Below are 22154 nucleotides of genomic sequence, written 5' to 3'. Positions count from 1 at the left end.
AACAATGCCGTATCAACAGGGGGAGCCAACAGCCTAAGAACAAGCCCCTCTGATTTGTTAAAGTTTCAACCTGTTACAGTTTCAACATTAACTAAACAATGTAATATCTGATGAGAATCATTAATAGAGGCAGTTGCTGGTGTGTGTGTGTGTGTGTGTGTGTGTGTGTGTGTGTGTGTGTGTGTGTGTGTGTATACTTTACCACCCGGTGCCATCTACCTCCCTGGTTTCTCCTAAGCCAGGACTCATTAACAGTTTAATGAGTGTGAGTTGACTCAGCAGGTCAGAATGTTACTGACTGACTTTGGTTCCTTTATAACACGATAAGATTGCGTATTTCTGTGCTGCAGTGATACTCATCTAAGATCTTTCAAGTATCAAGCACTTACCCTCTGTAGACTTGAAAGAAGCTTTTCAAATTCCAGAGAACACCGGCTGGTATCGGCCTAAATTCATTTCAGTTGGAACTGATTCTCATGATGTTTTCATGTTTGCAGGGAGAGATGGCTATAAGCAACAAAGTGTATTTAAAACTTTATCTATAAGCAGCGGTTCACTAGTTTTAAAAATTGCCTCACTTTAATCCCTTGTGGGGACATTTCCAGAAATTTGAATAGCAAGTATCTAAATTTGGATTTGAAGACGAGCAATTCAAAACAGAAGTTGACATTACAAAGTGCGTGTGAATGTGGAGTTTAAAACATGGACATTTATCAGAGGGTTTAATGAGAGATGTCATTGAGCGACGTTGCACAAAATCCAGTGTTTTTTGACTTGATCCCTAAGAGAGGCAGAAAATTTGAATATGTTGCATTTCCATCCATGCTTTGCAACAAACTGAAAAAATATACAACAACTAGTTGCACCAGCAGTAGCCAAAGTACAAATTCCTTCCTGAAATGAAATTGTTCAATTTAAGTATATCATTGTTTCATCAAATCACGATAAAATAAACTCCCCCTCACCATGCTCTGATAATGACCGCGATTAAACCGGATGTTTTATGGACATGTTCATACTTTTTTTTTTCACTGTGTCAAGGCCAGTGTTTGGTACTCTAAAGCAAATTTGTAGTTGTCCATTTGCTGTAACATGTGCATGCTTTGCATAAGCAGTCTACATTTTTTTCTGTTTACATGTACTCAAAGTGCCAAGTTTCAGCTTTAAAGTGAATAGGTTTATTATTAAAGAACTGTATGCAAGATATCGCTCTTTTAAAACATGGTGTGAAAAACGGCAAAGGTTCAAAAGGAATTTAACATCTGCAAATATATGGCAAAAAAAAAAGCAGCTCATGAGCCAAAGAACCTTCTCATCTGTCGAACACGGTGGTGCCTTGGTTTACTGTTTGGACATTTACTGCTGGTGGGACTGGCACACTGACATTTATTGATGATTTCTGGATGAATGCAGAGATCTACAGGAGCATTCAGACAGATCCATCCAAACTCACTGAATGAAATTTCGTTGTTCAGCAGGACAATGGTACTGCACAGATGGTCAAACCTTCCAAAAAGATATTTGGGACTGAATCAGTCAGCTGATCTTAATCCGACTGAGCTGCAGTCCACCTGTTAAAGATCAGGTTAAAAACAGAGCGAGCCCAAGCCTTCAGGCACTCATTCACTGTTAAACTTCCTCAAATTAAAGACTTGGGACTTTAATGTAGTATCCATTATTTTATTTTATATTAAATATGTATGATCACAGAGCCCAAGAATAGTTTAAATACTTACCGTCTGAATGTACATGTATGAAAACATGCTTTTGCATAAGTGTGAGCCCACACACGAGTGTAAGGTATGTGCGTTGGAGTTCAGCAGTCCCTCTGACATACATACTGATGCTGCTGACTCACTTGATGACTTCTACAGAAAACCTGCATCCAGTTTAACTTTTGCCTGTGATCACATCAGTAGTCGCACCTGTCCGCTCTTTGAATGTGTGTGTGGCCGAGATTTTAGTGTGTATCGCTTACAGCAGAAGAAAGGCAAACAGACCCAGACACAAATACCCAAACTGACACAGGTAGAGAACAGGGATGGATTTAAACGCTGTGTGTGTTGACTTTAGAAAGGATTAGCAGGGAGTGGAGACACTGACTTGCAGGTCTAGGATAATGTGTTTGTGTTATCATATAGTTAATACTCAGATTACCTTAAATATGTGCATGTTTTTTTCTGATTTAAAAAAAAAAGTTTGTTTTTAGTTAAAATTTAACTGATAATCTAATAATTGGGGGAAAAAATACACTCAACAGGATAGTTTTTAATTAGAAAAAAAGTTTAAGTAATAAAGTATAAGAGTTTGGCAACTATTTTGCAGAAATGCATAGATTTTAGAGGTCTTAAATGCAGAAATTAGGTTTCACCCAGAGAAGACGAGTAGTGCTGGAGGCGGCAGAGTGAAGGACTGAGAGTGAAGAGGGATGAAAGACAGGACAAGCCTGGTGTGGCAGAAGTGAGATGGATGCTTTGAGTGAGATGCAAAGACAGACATGCCTCATGCTTGTGTTAGCTGGGGCTTAACATGGATTTTTACTGGGATAGTTAAAGCCTTAGGGCAAGATAATTCAGCATGGTGTTGAGGATACCTACATCAAGACCATGTTCTTCCAGTGTCCTGGAAAATTCCACCACAGCTGTCTTCTCTCCTCTGTCGCTATCTCTCTTGGCCTGCAGCTTTAAGAAACACAGGTTTTGATATAAAGACTTGAAGTGAAGAGGGAAAATAGAGAAACAAACGTGTAGTTGCAAAACAACCCACCTTGACAAGGCAGAAACCGTAGGCCACACCTTCTAACTTGTTTTGCTGCAGGCAGTAAAAGCCACACACTTTGCTTTCAAAAAATGATGTTTCTTTGTAATCACCTAATTATTGGAAAGCTTCCCTGCCCTACCTACACACCTTGGACTGTGTACAGTGCAGATTTCAAAGGCCCAGAGGGTCACAACAGCTATAGGGCATCAAAGCTCCTGCAAAGACTGATTCCCTCTTTCTCTTAAATTTATTTTCTTCACACTTTAATTCAATTTCTAATCATGGGTGATATGGGCTGCTAAGCACAGAGGCCTAAACAGTGAGCTGTAAAATGATTGTCAATCCCAATGTCTTATTTCATATATTATATCTTGTGTTTCAAGTTCAAGTTATGCTGTTATTGCTAATTAAGACAGACACGTACTCCAAAAGAATCAAAAACAGGTTCAACCAGTAACATCCATTCAATTTAATGCTAGCTTTTTTCTTGTAGGTACAGGATCAAAATGGAAAAATCTTTAAAATCTGCCAAAGGCAAAATGCTGCTGTGTTCCAATAGTATTTTATTAATACTTGCAGAACAACATTTTGACAGATGACTTCCATTTTAAGGCTAATTTTTGGCGACAACCAAATTTTCAAAAGTTAGCATCGTGTATATATAGAGCTCACTGAACAATGACAGTGTTATACGGGGCCGAAGTCAGAAAATAACTGGTTGAATACCAACGTGTCTTCAAACATTTGGGTACTGATGGAGCACGTGTGAACAAATGTAAGGTCAACACACAAGGAACACAATGAATAAAATACCACATGTAAAAAATACAAAGAAAAATAAAGAAAAAATAACAAAATAATCAAAAATCATATTAATAAAAAACTTTTTTTGTTATTCTTTTCATGATTTACCAATTGTTTTGTGATCTCATTATCTATTTGGGATTGTTGTTATTTGCACAGTTCCATGTATATATATACACAATGTCATATTTGAAAAAATACCTTTTGTACCCAAATATTGCTTAAAAAGGATGTTACTGACCGAAACTTTGTACCGCAATTATCAATAAAATACTGTGGGAGCACAGTTTTTTTCTTGGTATTATTACATTGGAACAATATCAAACAATAAATAACTAAAAAAAATCCAGCAACCCAGCTGACAGCTGGAGGACAGAATACACAAGAGTGCTACATTCACTGTGAACTGTAGAGTATTAGAATAGATTCGAATAAAGCTGTCATGTGGGACTTCTATATATAAATGAAGTTCTATTACATTCAAACCCTTAGTAAATGAGCTCACACAATGCTGATTAATTATATCAGTGCCATGTAAATCTATCTCTTATTTTGCATTATAGTGGAGTTTTAAATCTGGCCTCTGTGGCAACATTACTGTGTCGGTGCACTGAAGCAATGAGCTTGTCATCAGCCAGGAAGGACTTTTTTTTGCCAGAGCTGAATAGGTGAGCAATGGTAGCAACGAAAATCAGAATATTCTGTGGAAATTTGCAGTATTGTGGAAGAACCAAGGACGGGTTCAAGAAAAGTTTCTGATTTTCCAGATAAAATGAATTTAGTGTTCAGAGGAAATATTACGGTCTCAAAAACACATGCCTCACAAACATGCATCAATGATGTTTGTGCATTTACTCTTACTGCCAGAAGGGGGACACAAAAGTTTTGCAATGCAGGTTTAAGTCTATGACAGTGTATAAAACTGTTGTGAAAGACAAAACTCATCCCGTCCCTTGAAGCTGCCTCCGATGGCATGAACCTATATGTGACTGACCTTAACAGTGTGTGCTCCAACTTAGGAACGATAACTCCAAACTGAAAGCCACTGACCTGGAAGGTCGCAGACAACAGGTGATTAGTTATTTTTTAACAGAGGAGTTGTCCCCCGAGATGGCAGGTTGACAAGGACATTCATTTTGGTTATTTTACTAACAGGTGAGATGCCATCATCACTCACATCACCTCCTGGTCTTGATTGATGGCAGAACATCCAACTGGAATCCAACCAACTTCCTCTTGAGCCTACTTTTCAAGGTCACTAACATCAAGGAAGCAAAAAAAAAGTCTGTAGAGTTCAGTCTGTCAAAAGTAGGAATTTGTCAAATCCTCTAACTTCTATATAGTTCATGTTCTTGCAGTAAGACCATACATGGTGTGACTTTACAAACCCCCCTGCATTGCTAAGCAACTGTGAAAGAACAACTTGCCCTGAACGCCATGGTCATGGCTCAGTTAGACAGACGTTGGGGGAAAGTCTAGACCACGGTACTTATAGGGGTCGAAAGAAGAGAGGGGAGCTGGAGGTGAAGGGTCAAAGGTCACCTCCAGGCATTGGGAACAAAAAAAAAAGAATGAATGTCTGGGAACAAAAGGCTGGCAGGGCTGTCAACTCAAAATGTTGCACACGCATGGATTGTGTTGACCCAGTTTGAAAACAAATAATCATCTATCTTTTTTGTAACTGCTGATGATTAAAAAAAACAAAAAAAACAAACCTTCAAACCTTTCAATGAATTTAGAGGTTTTTCAAAGGACGCACTCGTGTTATTGTAACATGTCATTACACCAACAATACCTCATTGTTCATTGTGAAACTGACGCATTTTCTGACTTACTAGCAGCTGCACGTCAACTGCACAATGCCCATATGGACAGTATGATGCAGGAGTAACCTTCATTGTAATTATAGTTGTCTACAGTTGTGTTTTATGTTTGCCTCGAAGGGTGGTTTGTGAAAAAAAACAACATGGCTGTTGCAAGTGTAAACAAAGGACACAAAAAAAACAGGGGTTAACTCTTATAGTATAGCTTTATTACACTGATAAAGTTAATTTGACGTTACATAGCAACATGTACCTTCAGGATTTTTTTTACAGACAACAAACTCATACATACACACACACACACACACACACACACAACAGACAGTGTTAAGCACAGACAAAGTGTTGGAGAATCACATCATCAAAGTGACAGCAGTCTTTGAGTGTCGTGAGGTGGCTCCAGTTGGCTCAACATTCGTTACTGTTTTCACAATGATCAAAAGCTAGATTAGCATCCACACAAACCCACACAGATCCCTACACTCCCTTCTCTGTATTTACAAAATGGCAGTGGTTGGTCTTGAAAACAAAGGGTTGATTAGTGGCTTTGTTCATTGTTTGCCTCACGATTCACTCACCACCGGTCTTCCCATTGGACCATATTTCAAGAAGAGGCTCATCATCAATATAAAAATATAGTACAGCAATTTTCTTGTCATAGCAAACATTCATACCTGTCCATCAATGGCCCAATCATATCAGCAGCCATTCAGATCAAAAAAAATAAAAAATAAAAAATACAACAACATAATCTGCTACACAAAGCAAAGATAAAGAGGGCATTGACCAGGAATTGAGTTATTTGTAAGTTTTAGCCAATTTGTGACCAATGATATTAACTAAACCACAACAAACCACTTTTTAAATCATACTGGTGTGCTTGATGTGTTTTTTTTATCCGTTCAAGTAGCGATTCGTTTCCATTCATTTCATACAATATGAAAATCAGACTCCTGAAACTTGCTAAAACTGTGTAATCCCTCACGTATAGTGGAAATACGCTATGTAAATGTACTAGTTCCTATTATTTTATAGTCATCCAAACATGAAACTCATATTTAGGAACATACTAGTGGGCCTGATGAGGATTTTTATACAATTCATAAATACATGTTGCCCTGTCTCAACCTAAAGTGAATCCTAGGTGCCTCCCAATACAGGCATTTGTCTCTTCAGTTGTCAATAGTTGATAATGATCAACAGGCACATCTCACCATTACAGTGGGAAAGCGATGTATTACATGTTTTAATGTAACAGAAATGTCTAATGTAACAGCATGCACCATAGTCATCATGGTGAATTACACAACTCAGGAATATTTCAATATAAAAATAATTTTATATTGTGGTGAAATGAATGGAAGCCAATGGTGCCTGCAAATCTATGAATTAAAAAAAATGTCAACAGTGTAACTTACACATGATTTGTAGTCAGGAAGCAAAAATTGGCAAACACACAGATGTGGTCATTTCTTCATCATGACTGTACAGTCGACGTAGAGATACAGTGATATACAGCTGTCACTGACAGTCACATAATGACAAAGTCCCGGTCTGAACCAGATAAACACAGGGGCTCTTTGAAGTACAAGCTTTACTCTGAGTAAAATCTTCATGGAACAACACAAGGTGGGTCAAAATTTACTTAATTCAAAGAAATATTGAAAGAGCATTGGTTAAATGAATCAACTGTGAGTCCCCTTATCACCAGGTCCAGCATGTTCTCAAGTCTTACAAAACGGATGCAGATCCAACATATGTACACTAAGCAACCTGGACAGTTCATCAACCAAACAACCCAAAAATTCTTTGGACATGGTTCTCATTTGTTGTCCTTCTTCTTTCCAAGAAAACCTCAAAGCTTTCGATTGTGAGAGTGGTACTGTTTTTGACATGACGGAGAGTTTAAAAAATGAAAATAAAAGGCGCTTCTAACTCTTTTCACTCTGAAACAGCTGGGGATTCCACAAAGGTGAGTCACGGTGAGACGATTTTTCCGAGCACATCAAAAGCTAACATCAAAAGCTAATTATTTAAAGAGAATTATACAAATAAAGCATCCAGTGATCTGCACACAGGCAGCAGTTTTTTTATTTTTTTATACATCCCACTTCTACACCTACCTGCTGCCATCCACCTCCAGCATGCCTCAGTTTACTCACCCGAGGCACCAAAATCTGTCATTGCAGGCTGCGGTGTCTGTCAGGGTGACATCGAGTCTTGTTTATGGTTTGTGGAGGTGTGAATTTTTTTCATACAACATGAATACATGGCCATTTGACACTTTCACATTACAGACAGTGTATAAGTCGGAGCCACATCCGCTTACTGAAGCACATGCCACCCAGAGAAGAGTGGAAATCTATCCTCTCTTTGTGTGGGCGCAACGAGATGTACTTCTGTGACAGTGGTGTTGTCTGCTGGAAATCTTGCAGGAGGCGTTCCTGTGCCTTGTAATTGTCTTGTAGAGGACGCAGGAGATCTGACCTCACGCTCCTCAGAGTCAATGAAAGGTCAGAAAGGTTGGTGGAAGTCGATGAGGTCAGCCCTGTAGTTCATGGAGGCCCCCATCGTTTGGCGACGCTTGAGAAGATCAAAAGTCCACAATCTATGTACACTGAGTGAACAGTCCAAGCTGCAACATCAGTCCGTGTTTTTCCTCAGCATGCAGTGTCCAGTGTTTGGCAAGTACATACAGTAGTTCTCAAACAGCTTCGTCATCACCTCACATTTTCTTCCTTGCTTTTCCTCTCTTTCTGAGTCTTTTCCGTACTGCCTTTCATCACCTCCTCCTTTTTCTTCCCTTCAGGTGCAGCAGTCTCGCTCCATGTGACAAAACAGAGTGGAGGGGGACGGCAAGGACGTGGAGGCCATGGGCTCAGAGGAGGAGGACGAGGAGGAGGAAGAGGCGGTAGAGGCCAGGAGGGAGGGGTAGGGGCTCAACTTGTCGATGTTGACGTAGGTGGTGTTGAGCAAGACGTAGTGCTCCCCGCTGAAGCTGGAGAAGATGGCGGAGATGCGCGACACCAGGTCTGAGAAGGAGGGCCGCCGCTCCGGCTTCGGATGCCAGCACTCGATCATCACTGTGTAGCTGAAGGAAGAGAGGAGGGGAATCAGAACATGGTGCAGGAAGAGGAGCAAGAAAGGGCCTCAGTGCCTTGTTACAGCTACTGTGGTTTTTACATTTCATTTTTAAAATAAAACTCATTCCCCCAAATACATTAGATTTGACAGGAATTAGATGTGAACAAGGAACCATCCTTCTCTGATCATTGGTTAAACACCTACAGACTTATCTCTGTGAATCAGAATTATATATTGAAAAGAGTTTTGCATGAAAATAATCCCTTCCTGCCTCAAAACGATTTAGATGAAAGTCTGCATTGTTGCTTCCTCTACAATCTATGGTGTCCATGCTGCTTTTTCCTTGCACCTATCCTTATTTGCTGCAGCTGGAGCACACTAGCTCACCTGTGAGTTTGCCTAAACACTGTAAAACTACTCAACAGCCAGTTGTAATATGGGAGTAAATCAGTCAGTGGCGGCTGGTTAATACGGGGAAGAGACAATTTTTGTTCAAATAGCAGGGCTCCAGACTGCATTTGCAACCTTTTTGTTTTTGAGAGTGTGTGAATTGATTGAGAATTGATGATCATGAAGCTGTATTACTGTCGCTGTACCCGGCACAGGAAGCTGCTGTGTTAACCACAGTGGTGGAAAGCAGAACTTTTATAACTTCGGTGTACTGCAGGATTTACGCTAAAAAACTACATCTTCTGCTGAAAAACAGAACGCACATTCGTTGTTTTTCTGCTCATAGAAAAGTAGAATACATGTAACTGGGTCATGAGAACGTACTAGTTTATTATTTACTAGTTTGTCATTTTTATAGCACACCTGTCAGAGCACACCACAGCCACCAAGCAGCATCTACCACAGCCTGCTATGTGGGACGTTTAGGGAGCATCAGTAAAAACATGTTCAGCAAGTCATACGTTTTGCCTTTGACCACGTGGAAGGTGCAGCAAAATGAGAAAGTTAGTTGCACCAGTACTACCAGTGAAAAAGTTAGTCTGGAGCCCTGAATCGTGCTTTTTTCCCCATTATTTATGTTGTGTGTTTTGAGTTTGTACAGATCCTGTAAATAATGCTGAAAGTGCTACACATAGACACAGACAACCAAGCACACTCACATTCACACCTATGGACAATTTAGAATCACCAATTAACCTCAACATGTTTTTGGACTTGTGGGAGGAGAACCCAGAGAGAACCCACGTTGCACGAGGAAAACATGCAAACTCTATGCAGATCCCGGGTGTCCTCACCGGGACGTGACCTTCTTGCTGCGAGGCAGCAGTGCTACCAACTTCGTCACCTTGCAGCCCTCTGGTGAGTCTTAATAATGTTACATCTGATTATGATGAGAATATCCTCCAAAGGTAGAAAATTAGCATTCCTGTAAATAGTTGTGCCTGATGTTATTCATATTCTAATTTCTGATTTAAAATAAAAGGTCATTTGCAGACTGTGCCCCCCACCAAAAATTTTCACCAGCCGCCACTGAAATCAGTCATGTATGATTGAGCTGGGAACCAAATCTGAAGGATGAGTATGACACGCTGAAAGATTGGTTCATTAGGCAAAATCAGTGCCTTCTTCTAAAATCTGTCTTTTTAGATGGGCTTTTATGTAATCTCATCTCTTTATTGCTTGTTTAGCTTTTTACTTCTTATTCAGGTTTTACTTTTTATATTATTTTATTTATGTTTACTAATACTGACATACTGTATTTAGCATTTTTGTGTTACGTCTTATTTTCTGTCATGTGGTATTCTGGGTATCCTGCTTTTCGTTGTTGGTCAAAGCACTTCAGGTAAAATCCTTGCTTTTAAAAGCGCTACATTAATTAAGCCATTATTAATATAATTCTTGATAAAACCCCGGATGTCTGATCCAGTGTTTTTGAGACGATCATCACGGCACTGCAGTTTCATCTGCTTATTTTGCACACGATCCATTTTCTAGCATACAAAAAAACACCATATGGACATGTTCACAAGGAAAAAAAAAACAACCTTGATTTTACTGGAGGGGGTCTTTAAAAATAACTTTGCTAACTTGGGTTTACTTCATAAAAATCTCATTGTGAAATGTAACTTTTTCAATTGTTTCTGCCACTGCTACTTTTCTTTGTTTCATGCAAATGATTCATAGAATTGTTGCTAAATGCTGTGAAATAAAATTAGCTGCAGCACGAACTAAAAGTTTAATCACAAACACACTTGGTTTATATATAACACTTTAAGTTTGTTTTCTTCTCTGTCGAGTCTTCTTAACGTAATTTTTTCCTAATTGGTTGGACATGTTGTTTTCATTTCTTTCTTTCTTTTTTTAGCCAACTATTGCAAAAGAAAGCTTTGCATCTTCTCTTCTCTGCCTGTTGTTTTTCCAGCTTTATCGTAAGGGTTTCATTCCAAAAAAGCTATGATCGGTATTACTGGTTAATTCCATCACTTAGTACTCTAACAAACATTGTTATTCCTCCCTAACAGATGTTATGCATACGAAATGGAAAAGGTCTTACAACAGCTGATTATATTGACGTGTCTCCAAGATAAGTTTGATTTTCACAGCAGCTATCAGACTGGGCCTCATTTATATCGTTTTGCAACACCACCATTCACCCTGTCAGACATGAGAATCTTTAATATCACCATTGTTATTTTTCTTTCCCTGACTTGGCGGAGCAACCCTATCATTGTTAAAAATGTAAGAAAAATGGCCCCATTGCTACATGTCCAACGTGTCTGCCAATGTCTGCTGAGACCCACAACACCCTGTGAGCATTCAGGGGTGAAGAATTGCGGGAATGTTTGCAGACGTGCATCACCTCCTGATGTCTCTGTTTAATTTACAGCTTGGGAATTTTGGGCCTCTGCCTCCCTCTCACCTGAACACTCCCACTTCCCTCTAATTTCCACACACATGTAGAGCGCTTCACGATGTTATCAGCTCTGTATGACATCACCCCCTGGCATTTACTTCACAGCACCAGGGGGTCAGAGTTTAATGGATAAGGACAATTTAGATACAGTAGTGTTAAGTGAGCTGATGTGGCATTTCCATGTGAATAAATTTATGTTTTGCTTCTCTCTACCATTTACCACTTTCACAAAATAGAAATTAACTGTCTTAGCTGCACCAGGCAGTTGCAGTATTGTAGCTACAGATTGTGACTGAACTTTACTTCAGAGCTGTTCCTAAGCTCACCTGGAAAAGTCCAGCAGTCTGGTTTTTACCACAGTGGTTCAGCATATTTTGTCTGGCAAATTAGGATGTGAACAGATCCAAAGAAAACGAAACAAGCTTCATCACAAAAAGATAATCTCGGGACTGGCAACACTGCTCTGACTGACAGGGGATCTTTAGGAGCACTTAACTACCGCAGCAACAAGTGCTTGGCAACAAAAAGAGACAAACAGAAATGAAACATGATACTCACACTGGATTTCCATTTAAACGTTGTGTTTTGCGGTAAAGCAAGAAAAGTGACTTTTATTTGACCTGCAGATGTAATGAGATGTGACGCCTGACTGCAGAGGAGTTTAAGTGTGTTCTTGCTGAGAATGATGGATGGGCCAAACTTGGAGAGGTTTTATATATGGCTTCCATTGCTTACACAGCTCTTGTACATTTTTTGCCTGCTGCTCTGTCCTGGTATCCGACTCTGACTCTCTCTCTGTGATATATTGAAGTGTAGCTCTACAGTATATCACTCACACTAACTGAGCCGTGGCGGTTTGCTAACTGAGGTGAACGACAGGTATGTATACTGTATATACGTGTGAGTGTATTTATGTGCGTGCACACTCACAGAGCGTCAGGGCAGAACTCCGGCTGCAGCAGCCTCCTCCCCTGCAGGAGGAACACTGTGATGTCAAAGGAGTTCACGTCAGAATATGGCGGGGCTCCACGGGTCATCAGTTCCCATAGCAACACGCCAAACGACCACTGCAGGAAAAACAATGAAATTAACTCATCATTTAAATATTAGCGTTTTACTAACAACTTACAACATATTTATTTTATGTCACATTTCTTTTTGTAATGTGAAAGCTGCTGACAGAAGTTAGACAATTTCACAAATTCCCTTCACAAGTGGGTCACAGATGTGTTTGAGTTCTCACCACGTCTGACTTGGTAGTGAACTTGTGAGTCTGCAGACTCTCCAGAGCCATCCACTTGACAGGCAGCTTGACGCCGCTCTTGTTGTGAACGCTGTAATATTCTTTGTCGTAAACGTCTCTAGCCAGGCCAAAGTCTGCCACCTTCACTGTGTAGCTCTCATCCAGCCTGTCAGAGCAGAAAGAACATTACTGTCTGTTTCTGTTGTTTAATACATGGTTGGATGACAAATTAAGGGAAAAACCAACACAGAGTGCCTTAATAAGGTGTTGGGCTCGACTGGCCTCCAGAACAGTTTCTCAGCACTTTGGCATTGACTCTCCAAATCTCTGGATGTCTCCTTGAGGGATGAACACCATTCATCAAAAATGTTTTCTTTTGGTTTTTCCTGTCATTTGTCACCTGTCTGCATATAAAACACAGATTTGATGTTGAATGAGTAAATGTGAGCTCACATGCAGTTCCTGGCAGCCAGGTCTCTGTGGACAAACTTCTTGCTGGCCAGATACTCCATTCCTCTGGCCACCTGCAGCCCAAAGCCCATCAGGTCCTTCACTGTCGGGTTCTGGAAGAAGCAGTCACAATCACTCTTCAGCACATATTCTTAATGTAACTTAATTACTGAACATCACTTTAAAATAGTCACATCTGTTGTATCTGCTTTCATTCACGTGTTTCCTTACATGCCCCTCATCACGGATGAAGTTGCGCAGGTCGCCGTGCTTCATGTAGGGCAAAACCACCAGCGGCGAGCCCTCTGGTGGAAGGCAGATACCCAGCAGGGAGAGAACATTGGGGTGGCTGAAGTCCTTCATGATGATCCCCTCCTTCAGGAACTGGGACACCTCCTCCAAGTCTGTAATGCCTTTTGAAAAAAGAGGGAATCAATCGTCAAGTGAAGCTTTGGCTTTTATGTAGCTAAAAAGATTTAAAAAAAACAAACAAAACAAACAAAAAAAGAAAAATTTTTGATCTTTTTCAACACACACACAAAAAAAATTTTTGTTTTTGTTTCTATAAAATTTTTAGATTTCAGAGAATGTTCTAAATCAACAATTACTACGTGTGGAAAAAGGCAGGAATAACAAGTGCTCAGACTACAGCTGAAGAAAAGGAGCAACTCCGCGCCCTGACATCAGTGGGAAGGTCATTTCTTCGATACCTTTATGGATGGTGATTGAAACCACCCTCCCTGAATGCCCTCACCCAGACCTGACCCCTCACCATATTCCCATTTGCCAATTGCATCCCTGCTCCTGGTGTCTCGCACTTTAGCCTCGCTGATTGCGCTGTAATCTGGTTACTGATGGAAGCTCTTTAGGCAGACGATCAGCATTCAGCTGAGGTTAGACCCCAAAGACAGAAAGAGATGACATTTGATTTCAGAGCCCTGGCATGGTAGTTGTGGGAGAAAATGACATTACTGCTGCGAGGAGGATAGATACTATAAACTAACGATTCTTGAGATTTAAAATGCTCATTTTCCTTCAACTACTTGTCATAGAGCTAGATTAAGTTAAAAGCATGAACTCCAGGCCTTGAACGCAAAAACCCCCAAAAATGATGACCCTGTGCCCTGCGAGTTCACTAAAATTATTAAAAAAGGTTCAAATCCCTGTGGACTGGACCCCAGCAGGCCGAGCTCATCCCATCCCACTGTGGTGGGTGGCTCCCTGTGAATGCATGGGTCCTTCCTCCATATTGTTCCAGCATCAATCTCCCTGCTCCAACTGACAGGTTACACGATTAGCTGGGACCCTAATGCTGTCCTCACCATTGGACACTCATTCATCACCATCATCTCAGGCCTGAAAAGGATTCAGGGCTCTGATGAGATGAGATCCATAATGCTATTGGGGCGCAGTGATATCATACAATAAGTATGCAATATAATATACACAGATGTAGGACTGAATCATTGTGGCTGGATGTGAATATGTTTGGACAGGAAAAGTGTGTTGAGGGTTTGTGTGCGTTCAGTGGAGGAGGGGTGGGGATTGAAAAGCCTGGTCTGTGGTTTGGTTATGCATTCTAACCAGAATCCCTCACGTTCTACAAGCAAGGATTTGGCCACAGGAACTCCAGGTCTGTCACAATTATTACAAAATGGTCTGACTGCAATTGACCATGATCATTTGTCATTAGAATCGTTCCCACTGACCTTTATAGAAACAGAAATATCATGTTTCAGTGACTTTTCCCACATTTTTTTTCTCACCATTTATGTGCCTTTCTTATGCCATGATCTAATGACACTAACAGTTTATCTTTATTTTGCTTTCTTTGATTGGCTGCATTTTGATGGGCATCTATTAACAATAAGGGCTGCACGGTGACTTGGTAATAGTGCAGTTATCTCACAGCTGCAAGATCCCCGGTTCGTGCCCGGTTAGGACGCCTGGGATCTTTCTGTGTGGAGTTTGCATGTTCTCCCTGTGCAGCGTGGGTTCTCTCCAGGTTCTCCGGCTTCCTCCCACAGTCCAGAAACATGCTGAGGTTAATTGGTGATTCTAAATTGTCCGTAGGTGTGAATGTGAGTGTGCTTGGTTGTCTGTCTCTGGGTGTAGCCCTGTGGTAGACTGGTGACCTGTCCAGGGTGTCCCCTGCCTTCACCCTAAGTCAGCTGGTATAGACTCCAGCCCACAACGAGCCTAGTGAGGATTAAGCGTGTATAGATAATGCATGGATGGATCTACTGACAATAACATCATGGATGTGGTTGTATAGCCAAACACCACAGCATCAGTGAAGACACATTTTGGTTTGAAGCTAAATAAAAAGGAGAGCACTAACATGGCAGACACAATATGTTAGATGTGCAGCAAAAATGTGGCATCAAAGAAGCTAATACTGCTAATCCAAAACTAACAAAAGACAAAAAACAAACAAAGAAACAAAAAAGGACAATTACAAATTTCTGACTTACATGACAGAAAACAACATGAAAGTAGTGATTCAAATGTGACATTTCTGTTAGTGTCATCCAGCTGTTTTTATACAGGTGAATTGAAATGATTCTAATGATTATGCAGAATCATCATAGTCAGCTCAAATAACTGCGATCAGGTAATTAGATGTTTATAGTGACAGGCTTATGCACAGTGTTATGAACGACCATGTTGTTCCACAGAAAAGCCTCATCCTGAAATACATCAAAACCAAGCCGGGATTCAATGTAAACACACCTATTGTTTTGATACACAATGCATTGTGTAGTACACATTGTTTCATTGTATAGTTTGAACACTCATAAGTTTTCTTTTTAGCATCAAATATAGTAGAGTGGCAGCTCAGTCAACTCCAAAACTTGTGGAGTCATGACATTCAAAGTGAAAAAAATCAAGCACCAACCATCACAGCTGCATGAAAAAGCAAAAAAAAAACAAAAAAAAACAAAACAAAAAAGACATGAATCACTTCACTGGCAAACTACAACATACTCGACACACTGCTCTCTTATCATTTTCTATTTAGCCATGCCCTTTACTTCTAAAGAGGTATGGCTGACCTACTGAATATAAAGAGCTTTGTACTTACGGTTCAGGGACTTGACGGCACAGTGCTGTTTCTGCCCGTCTGACTCAAGTAGTGTTCCATGGAAAACACAGCCGAAGTGGCCTGCAGGTTACAACACGATGCACAACATCAGTCAGAATCAGTCAAAATTAGTGAGTTCAAAAGCTCATGTTCAAACCTGTAAAGGACCTCCAAATAACACCTCTTTATCCAAGTGACAGTGATACATGAGATGCAACTCTTTCAGTTCCAGTGACAATGAGAATGAACATGAATGTAGCCACTGTACTGCCTGTGTGTCCCAAAAACCAGTGTTTTAATAACACACCTGGCTAGAGAACATTTGAATTGTTAAAAGTACTGACGCAATAGAGGCTTGTGAGACCCTTTGAGTCCTGATAAAATCTGATGTCTCTGACTTTCACCATGACTAACCAAAAAAAAACATAACAAGAGATTGAAGATAAACCTGCATAGAAGTACGTTGAGTCTTACTGACAAACAGATTCCACCTGATTGTGTGCGTGAACATACTTGGCCAATAAAATGAACCTGATTCTGATCATATCGTCTGTTTCACATCTTGCTGCTTGATGTACTCACAGATCGAGTCAGTAAACCACAAAACCTTCTAAATCATACCCATAAATGGACACAAGTGGACCAGACACAAGTGTAAGGCACTGTTTAAATTACCCACTTAGCTTGCACTAAGCACTGTGGGCCATTTTTGGATTCTGTGCAATCAGTGTCCTTCATTTATATCTTGAAGCCTTCTTCTCGAAAGAGCAGGACTTGCATCCCACCAGTTGGCTCCATGATCACAGCAGCTCCAGAAATCACATAAAAACCTTTCTGTCCACTGCTCACACGTTATAGTAAAAGTCTGGAGCAGAAGGCTAGAAAACCACCTCCTGGTTTAAAAACAAGTACGTCTGATTCTTGCATGTGCATTTCACACCTTAAACCACAAACTCTGATTCTCTTAAGTTACCACCACCATTACACTAAATCTGCCCCCACCAAGTAACCCAGTATGAAGCATTATTCATTAATACCCCACACAAGCTAACAACCAGTGCAAAGCCCCTGAGATATTGTGCCTTTTATTGAATTATATAACCTCTTTAAGACATGGGGGCTTGCCCCAGACTGGGAAAGGTGAAGGAATTAAATGAGCGCGGCGTTCTCCTATCACGTCCCTGCAGATGGCTGAGGGTGTTGGATTACTTCTCTCAACAATGGACCCTGGGAATACTAGCTGTGAACAAATCATCCTACGCCACTTTGAAAAACTCCAACCTCCAAATCCAGGCTTTTTTCTTCTTCAGGGGATAATTCAGCCGAGGGGGCAGGGGGCTGTTTTGTGACACAGAGGGGTTTGGGAGCTTTCTCCTCTTGAGATTGAATTTGATCTGTGGGTCTGAGCCGCCTACTTATATGCCACAATGTGAGGTGATTTTGTGTCTGCATGTTGAGCTTGTGGTTTTGATAAAGCAGGCAACTAAAGTCTCATTCAGCTTCACAGAAATCTTACACTTCAAGCTGAGCTCGCATGATAATAGTATCATTCAACAATAGCTAAAATATTTATGAGCTGTTTATACGGAAATCTGTATATATATTTTGTTATTATTCTGTTGCGCCCCCCCCATTTATGAGTTACCAATACAGGATTAATACTAAGGATGATGGATGCTTCATGGATTGTGATGCCTAAAGTCAAATGGAGAATGAAAGTACTTAAACAGACTTCAACAGAGGAGAACCCTAAACTCACCTAAACAATGAAGTTAGAGGCACTGAGCTGAATGTTTTACTCAAACATTTAATAAAGTAACTATTAAATCACCTGTATCATGAGTTTAGGATTTTGTGTTTCCATCTATCAATGTAAATACTCACACATAATAGCAAGATTATAATGTCTTCACAACTTACATCAGTAGGATTAAATTAACGGAAGCTTGCAATATTGTACTATATGAAAATGCTCTAATAGATTGACTTGAAGTAACTATCATGTTCATTTTAGTTCATCCATCAGGTCATACTGTATGACTCTTTTGTTTGAACTGAGCAATGACTGGTCAGGCAATTTTTCATTTTTTACTTATCAATTTATTCCTTATATTTTAAATGTATGTGATGATAATGGACAGTCATGTGTAACTGCTGTAAAATAATACAACAAAAAACAACTAAATAAACAAGCATAATTAAGTGTATATTTTTAAAATGAACAGTCAGGAGCCCTGTCTCAGCAAAAAATAAGGAGGCTTTTTAAATTTAACAATAAGTAGAGGAAAAATGTGTTTACTATCTTGAGTTGCACCATGGATAAATAGAGAAAAACATGACTACAGTATAAAAAAGCAACCTTTCCAGGAAGGGCAATGCAAAACACTGGCTCAACTGTCATTAGATATTGAAAACATATTGGGCATGTGACTGACCTCTGCCGATGACCTGGTTGAGGTGGAGCAGCAACTGCTCCCTGGCGATCACCACGTGCTGCACCTCAGTCAGCAGGTCTGGGTGGAGACAGGACGGGTCGATGTGGACCGGGGCCATCAGCAGGGGTGACACCAGCTCGCCCTCCAGCCCTAGACCCATCCCACCTGCCAGTGCCCCCAGTCTGGGAGACAGCAGCTCCCCATTGCCCCCGTAGATGGGAGGAGCTCCGCGGCATGTCTCGGGCCTGTCAGTGCCCTGATCTGGAGAAGCAGAGGAGATGTAAGGGGTCAGAGGTCAGCGGCTGTATCAGCGGGCCTCCAGAGGTCGAGGTGTGTTACATGATCAGAGAGGGACAACTACAAAGGCAGAAAGCAACTTGACACTGTGATGGAGGTTGGCAGGGATGGAAAAAAAAGTTTCTGATTTCTTTGCTGATGCTGTTAGTGGAAGGAAAACAAGTGTAAAAAAAATCAGTGCAAAATGATCCACATGCTTATCAAACAAGCCAGCACTGAAACAGATGGAAAACAAAGATGGAAAGCTCCAATATGGATCCTCAGCTACTGATCACACAACCAAGCTCTCCCTGAGGGCAAGCATTAGTTTGTTAGTAAGTCTACCTTCTCACATTTTAAGCCTTTCAAGTCCCCTTTATGCAGCAGGAAAATTGCTTTGCCCATCATACTCAGGATCACAATACAAGGAGCCTGCCTCAAACCCTCAGGATCCAGACTGAGAGATCCAAAACCACAGGCGACTCTATGGACCACATAAAAGCCTTTGAAGGCTTGACTGATGGTCAGCGTACTTGATGAGAGACACAGACAAAATCGTCCATGATTTGCATCAACTTTATGTCAGAAATGGGTCAAAATGACGTGAAATATGACACAAAAGACAAAAAAAAAATCACTGGTAGAAGTCTTCTAGTATTTAACATATATCAATGTCCACTAATAATATAAGTATGTTTAGAGTAAACAAACAACTCACACGGACATTTATTTGGAACTGCTGTAGAAAGTTCTAATCTCCCTCACAATGCTCGTGCACAACCGAGCATCATAGTCATGTAAATGTCGAGCATTACAAGCTTCTTCTGACACTGTCACTTGACATTTTAAATTGGTTCTTTGCTTGCACATTTTTTACAACAATAATTTATCAAATAACTGCATGAAATATGACGGATGTCCCTTCCATTGATAAATCCTTAGAGAACTGTAATTTATTCTGCAGCTCTTTCCAGTCTCTTTAACTGAACTGTTTTGCTTTTATGAAAAAAACATATCTTGTTCTCATCAACTTTGCTTTGAGCAGCAGCAGCAGCAGCCATGTTTGGAGGAATCTGCCAAGAATCCACGAAAAGCCAACGATTACTGGATTGTTTTGAAACATGCTGACTTAACAGGCAACATGTCAAGTTATGAGGAAGTACATTTTATGAAAGGAAGTGAGACATAATGTTCAATAATTGCTTTCACATGGTTAGTTCACTGACTAAGGGAGTTATCAAGGAGCGGCAACATGAGTTATAGTTATCTACACTGGGTGAATGGACGATTTAATGAAGGTGTTTCAAAACAAAGTTTGATCCTTTTCTTTTTCAAAGTCACACATTTTGTCAAGCCTACAGGTGTTAGTTAAGTTCAGTAAGGCATGCACCGCCAGCACAGCGTTCAGCCCCACAGGGAGGGAGACAGGTAGATGGGAGGGAGTGAGGTGGAGTGGGAGGATGTCAGGTGGGGGTGAGGAGGGGCTTATCTGGTTGACGTACCCTCCAGCAGGGTTGTTCTATAGTCGACTGACTCGTGGGAGACCATTTCGTTAGTGGGGCTGACGCTCCTCGCGTTAGCCAGCCTGTCCAGATGCTGGATGTGACCCCGGCCATCATACCACACCTCAGACAGATCTAGAGACAAAGGTGGAATAGGGTAAGAGAAGGACAGAGAGGGGAGGGAGGGATAAAGATGGAGGGATCGGGACAAAAGACAAGAAATGGGAAAATTGAGAGGAAGGAAAGTAGAGTGAGGAGGACAGAAAAGAAGTGAAGGGAGAGAGAAGTGGTAGATAGAAGAGGCAACAGAGGAAGAAACAGGAGAGAGGGGGAGATGAATTACTGAGAGAGGCAAAGCGTTTCCACCAGTGCGCCCCACTTATAAACTTACTGTAAACCCACCAGGCAAAACCCAGCAGACACTCATGCACACAGGTTAGAAAAGAAACAATGAACTTCATTTGCAAGTGTGCAAAATAAACAAAAACACACACAAACACAAATACACGTGTGAAAGCTCACATACCAACATTCACTCTATCTGCAAATTATCCTGCCAAAACATTTCACGAACTACCTGGACTTGACCCTGATTGGCATAATATTTCAGAGCAGATAACATTACAAAGGACTGTGAAATCAATGCCGGTCGGCCACTGTCTAACATTAAAGCTGAGTTTAGGATGTCAGAAGTCTCTGAATACATGGCAGCAGCAGCAGGAGTGATGTGACCTTTGACCCTTTGACAAACTGACATCTCAGCTCTTACCATCGATGTGTTTGTTCCTCCTCCACATCAGCAGCGTTCCCAGCAGCAGCAGCAGCAGGCTGACGCACACGCAGCCCACGATGAGGCCCGTGTAGTCCTGCTCCTGCGCCAGCGTCACCTTGCCCAGATGCCTGATGGAGTCTGCCTGGCGCCACTGAAGAAGGCCAAAGGAAATGTTAAAAACAGCAATAAATACTATTGGACTACCCGTCATCCATAGGAATTCCTTGTTCATACTTTGAACTTTAAATATCGTACTTATAAATATCATACTTTCCTTTTCACTATCTAAATTAAAGTGGACATTTGCTGCAAGAGTGACGTCAGCAGGTCATGACTTGCAGGCAAGCGTTGGCAGTCTGACGAAACGCTGCATGAGTGAAGCAGCATTGGTTGCAGTCTGTGTAGTGAGCAGCAGTGTTACCGCTCTGAGAACAATCCAGTGCATGACAGTTAAAACTAGACCGTCTAATTGCAAAGAAAGTGTTGAATATGTGCATGTTTTATCTGAATACAGTAATAACATGACCCAAGTTGTCTGCCTGACATATAGCTTTGCAGTCTTTGCTCCGAGGACAAATGGAGCCAGATTCACAAACGAAAGCATTTTGACAGTGATGTGTTTTTTGTTGTGTTGTTCCTGCACTTTACTCTGCTTGGATTTTTAACAAATATGTCCACGGGGCTAGAAATACAGCCAGCTTTCTTTGAAGTGGAGTTGTATGAAGTAGCTATCCAAAGTCAGTGTTTTACCTGCAGTAGATAGCAGTCAGGCATGTAGGCTAAGCAAAAAAACAAAACAAAAACTGTTATGTATGGGGTCAGCAGGAAAATGTATTTTAAGCAGCTAAGAATTCAGTATCAGTTAAAGTGTATGTTACGTTTAAAATATTTTCATGACGGACTTCCGGGTTTGGCCAGCCAGAAGATGGCAGCGTAGGAGAACGTGCTCCCGAACTTTTAGTTAAAAAAACAGCCCGTAGCGACACGAATTCGCAAATACTTTGGCGAGAGTAAAAAATAAGAGTGAGGGCTTTAAGATGCCAAGAGGGAAAAACAG

General features: G+C 40.8%; 1 protein-coding gene across 2 annotated transcripts in view; it reads right to left on the bottom strand.

Annotated features, from left to right (window-relative positions):
* Positions 1 to 5574: 5574 nt before the first annotated feature.
* met (MET proto-oncogene, receptor tyrosine kinase) overlaps positions 5575 to 22154 on the bottom strand; it is a 76414-nt gene continuing 59834 nt past the window's right edge. Inside the window, exons 13-21 of one of the 2 annotated variants that reach the window (XM_008277977.1) lie at positions 21095 to 21248; positions 20326 to 20460; positions 18548 to 18808; positions 16113 to 16193; positions 13259 to 13440; positions 13031 to 13140; positions 12578 to 12743; positions 12265 to 12401; positions 5575 to 8478 (exon numbers count right to left, since the gene is read on the bottom strand). In XM_008277977.1, coding sequence (XP_008276199.1) covers positions 8193 to 8478; positions 12265 to 12401; positions 12578 to 12743; positions 13031 to 13140; positions 13259 to 13440; positions 16113 to 16193; positions 18548 to 18808; positions 20326 to 20460; positions 21095 to 21248 — 1512 coding nt within the window. In that variant the 3' untranslated portion in view covers positions 5575 to 8192. The remainder of the gene's footprint in view (positions 8479 to 12264; positions 12402 to 12577; positions 12744 to 13030; positions 13141 to 13258; positions 13441 to 16112; positions 16194 to 18547; positions 18809 to 20325; positions 20461 to 21094; positions 21249 to 22154) is intronic. The other variant, XM_008277978.1, reaches the window with a different exon arrangement.

This window comes from Stegastes partitus, unplaced genomic scaffold (genome assembly GCF_000690725.1).
Source record: "Stegastes partitus isolate 25-593 unplaced genomic scaffold, Stegastes_partitus-1.0.2 Scaffold112, whole genome shotgun sequence".
In the NCBI taxonomy this organism is placed as follows: Eukaryota; Metazoa; Chordata; class Actinopteri; family Pomacentridae; genus Stegastes; species Stegastes partitus.
This window is presented reverse-complemented; position numbering and strand designations above follow the sequence as displayed.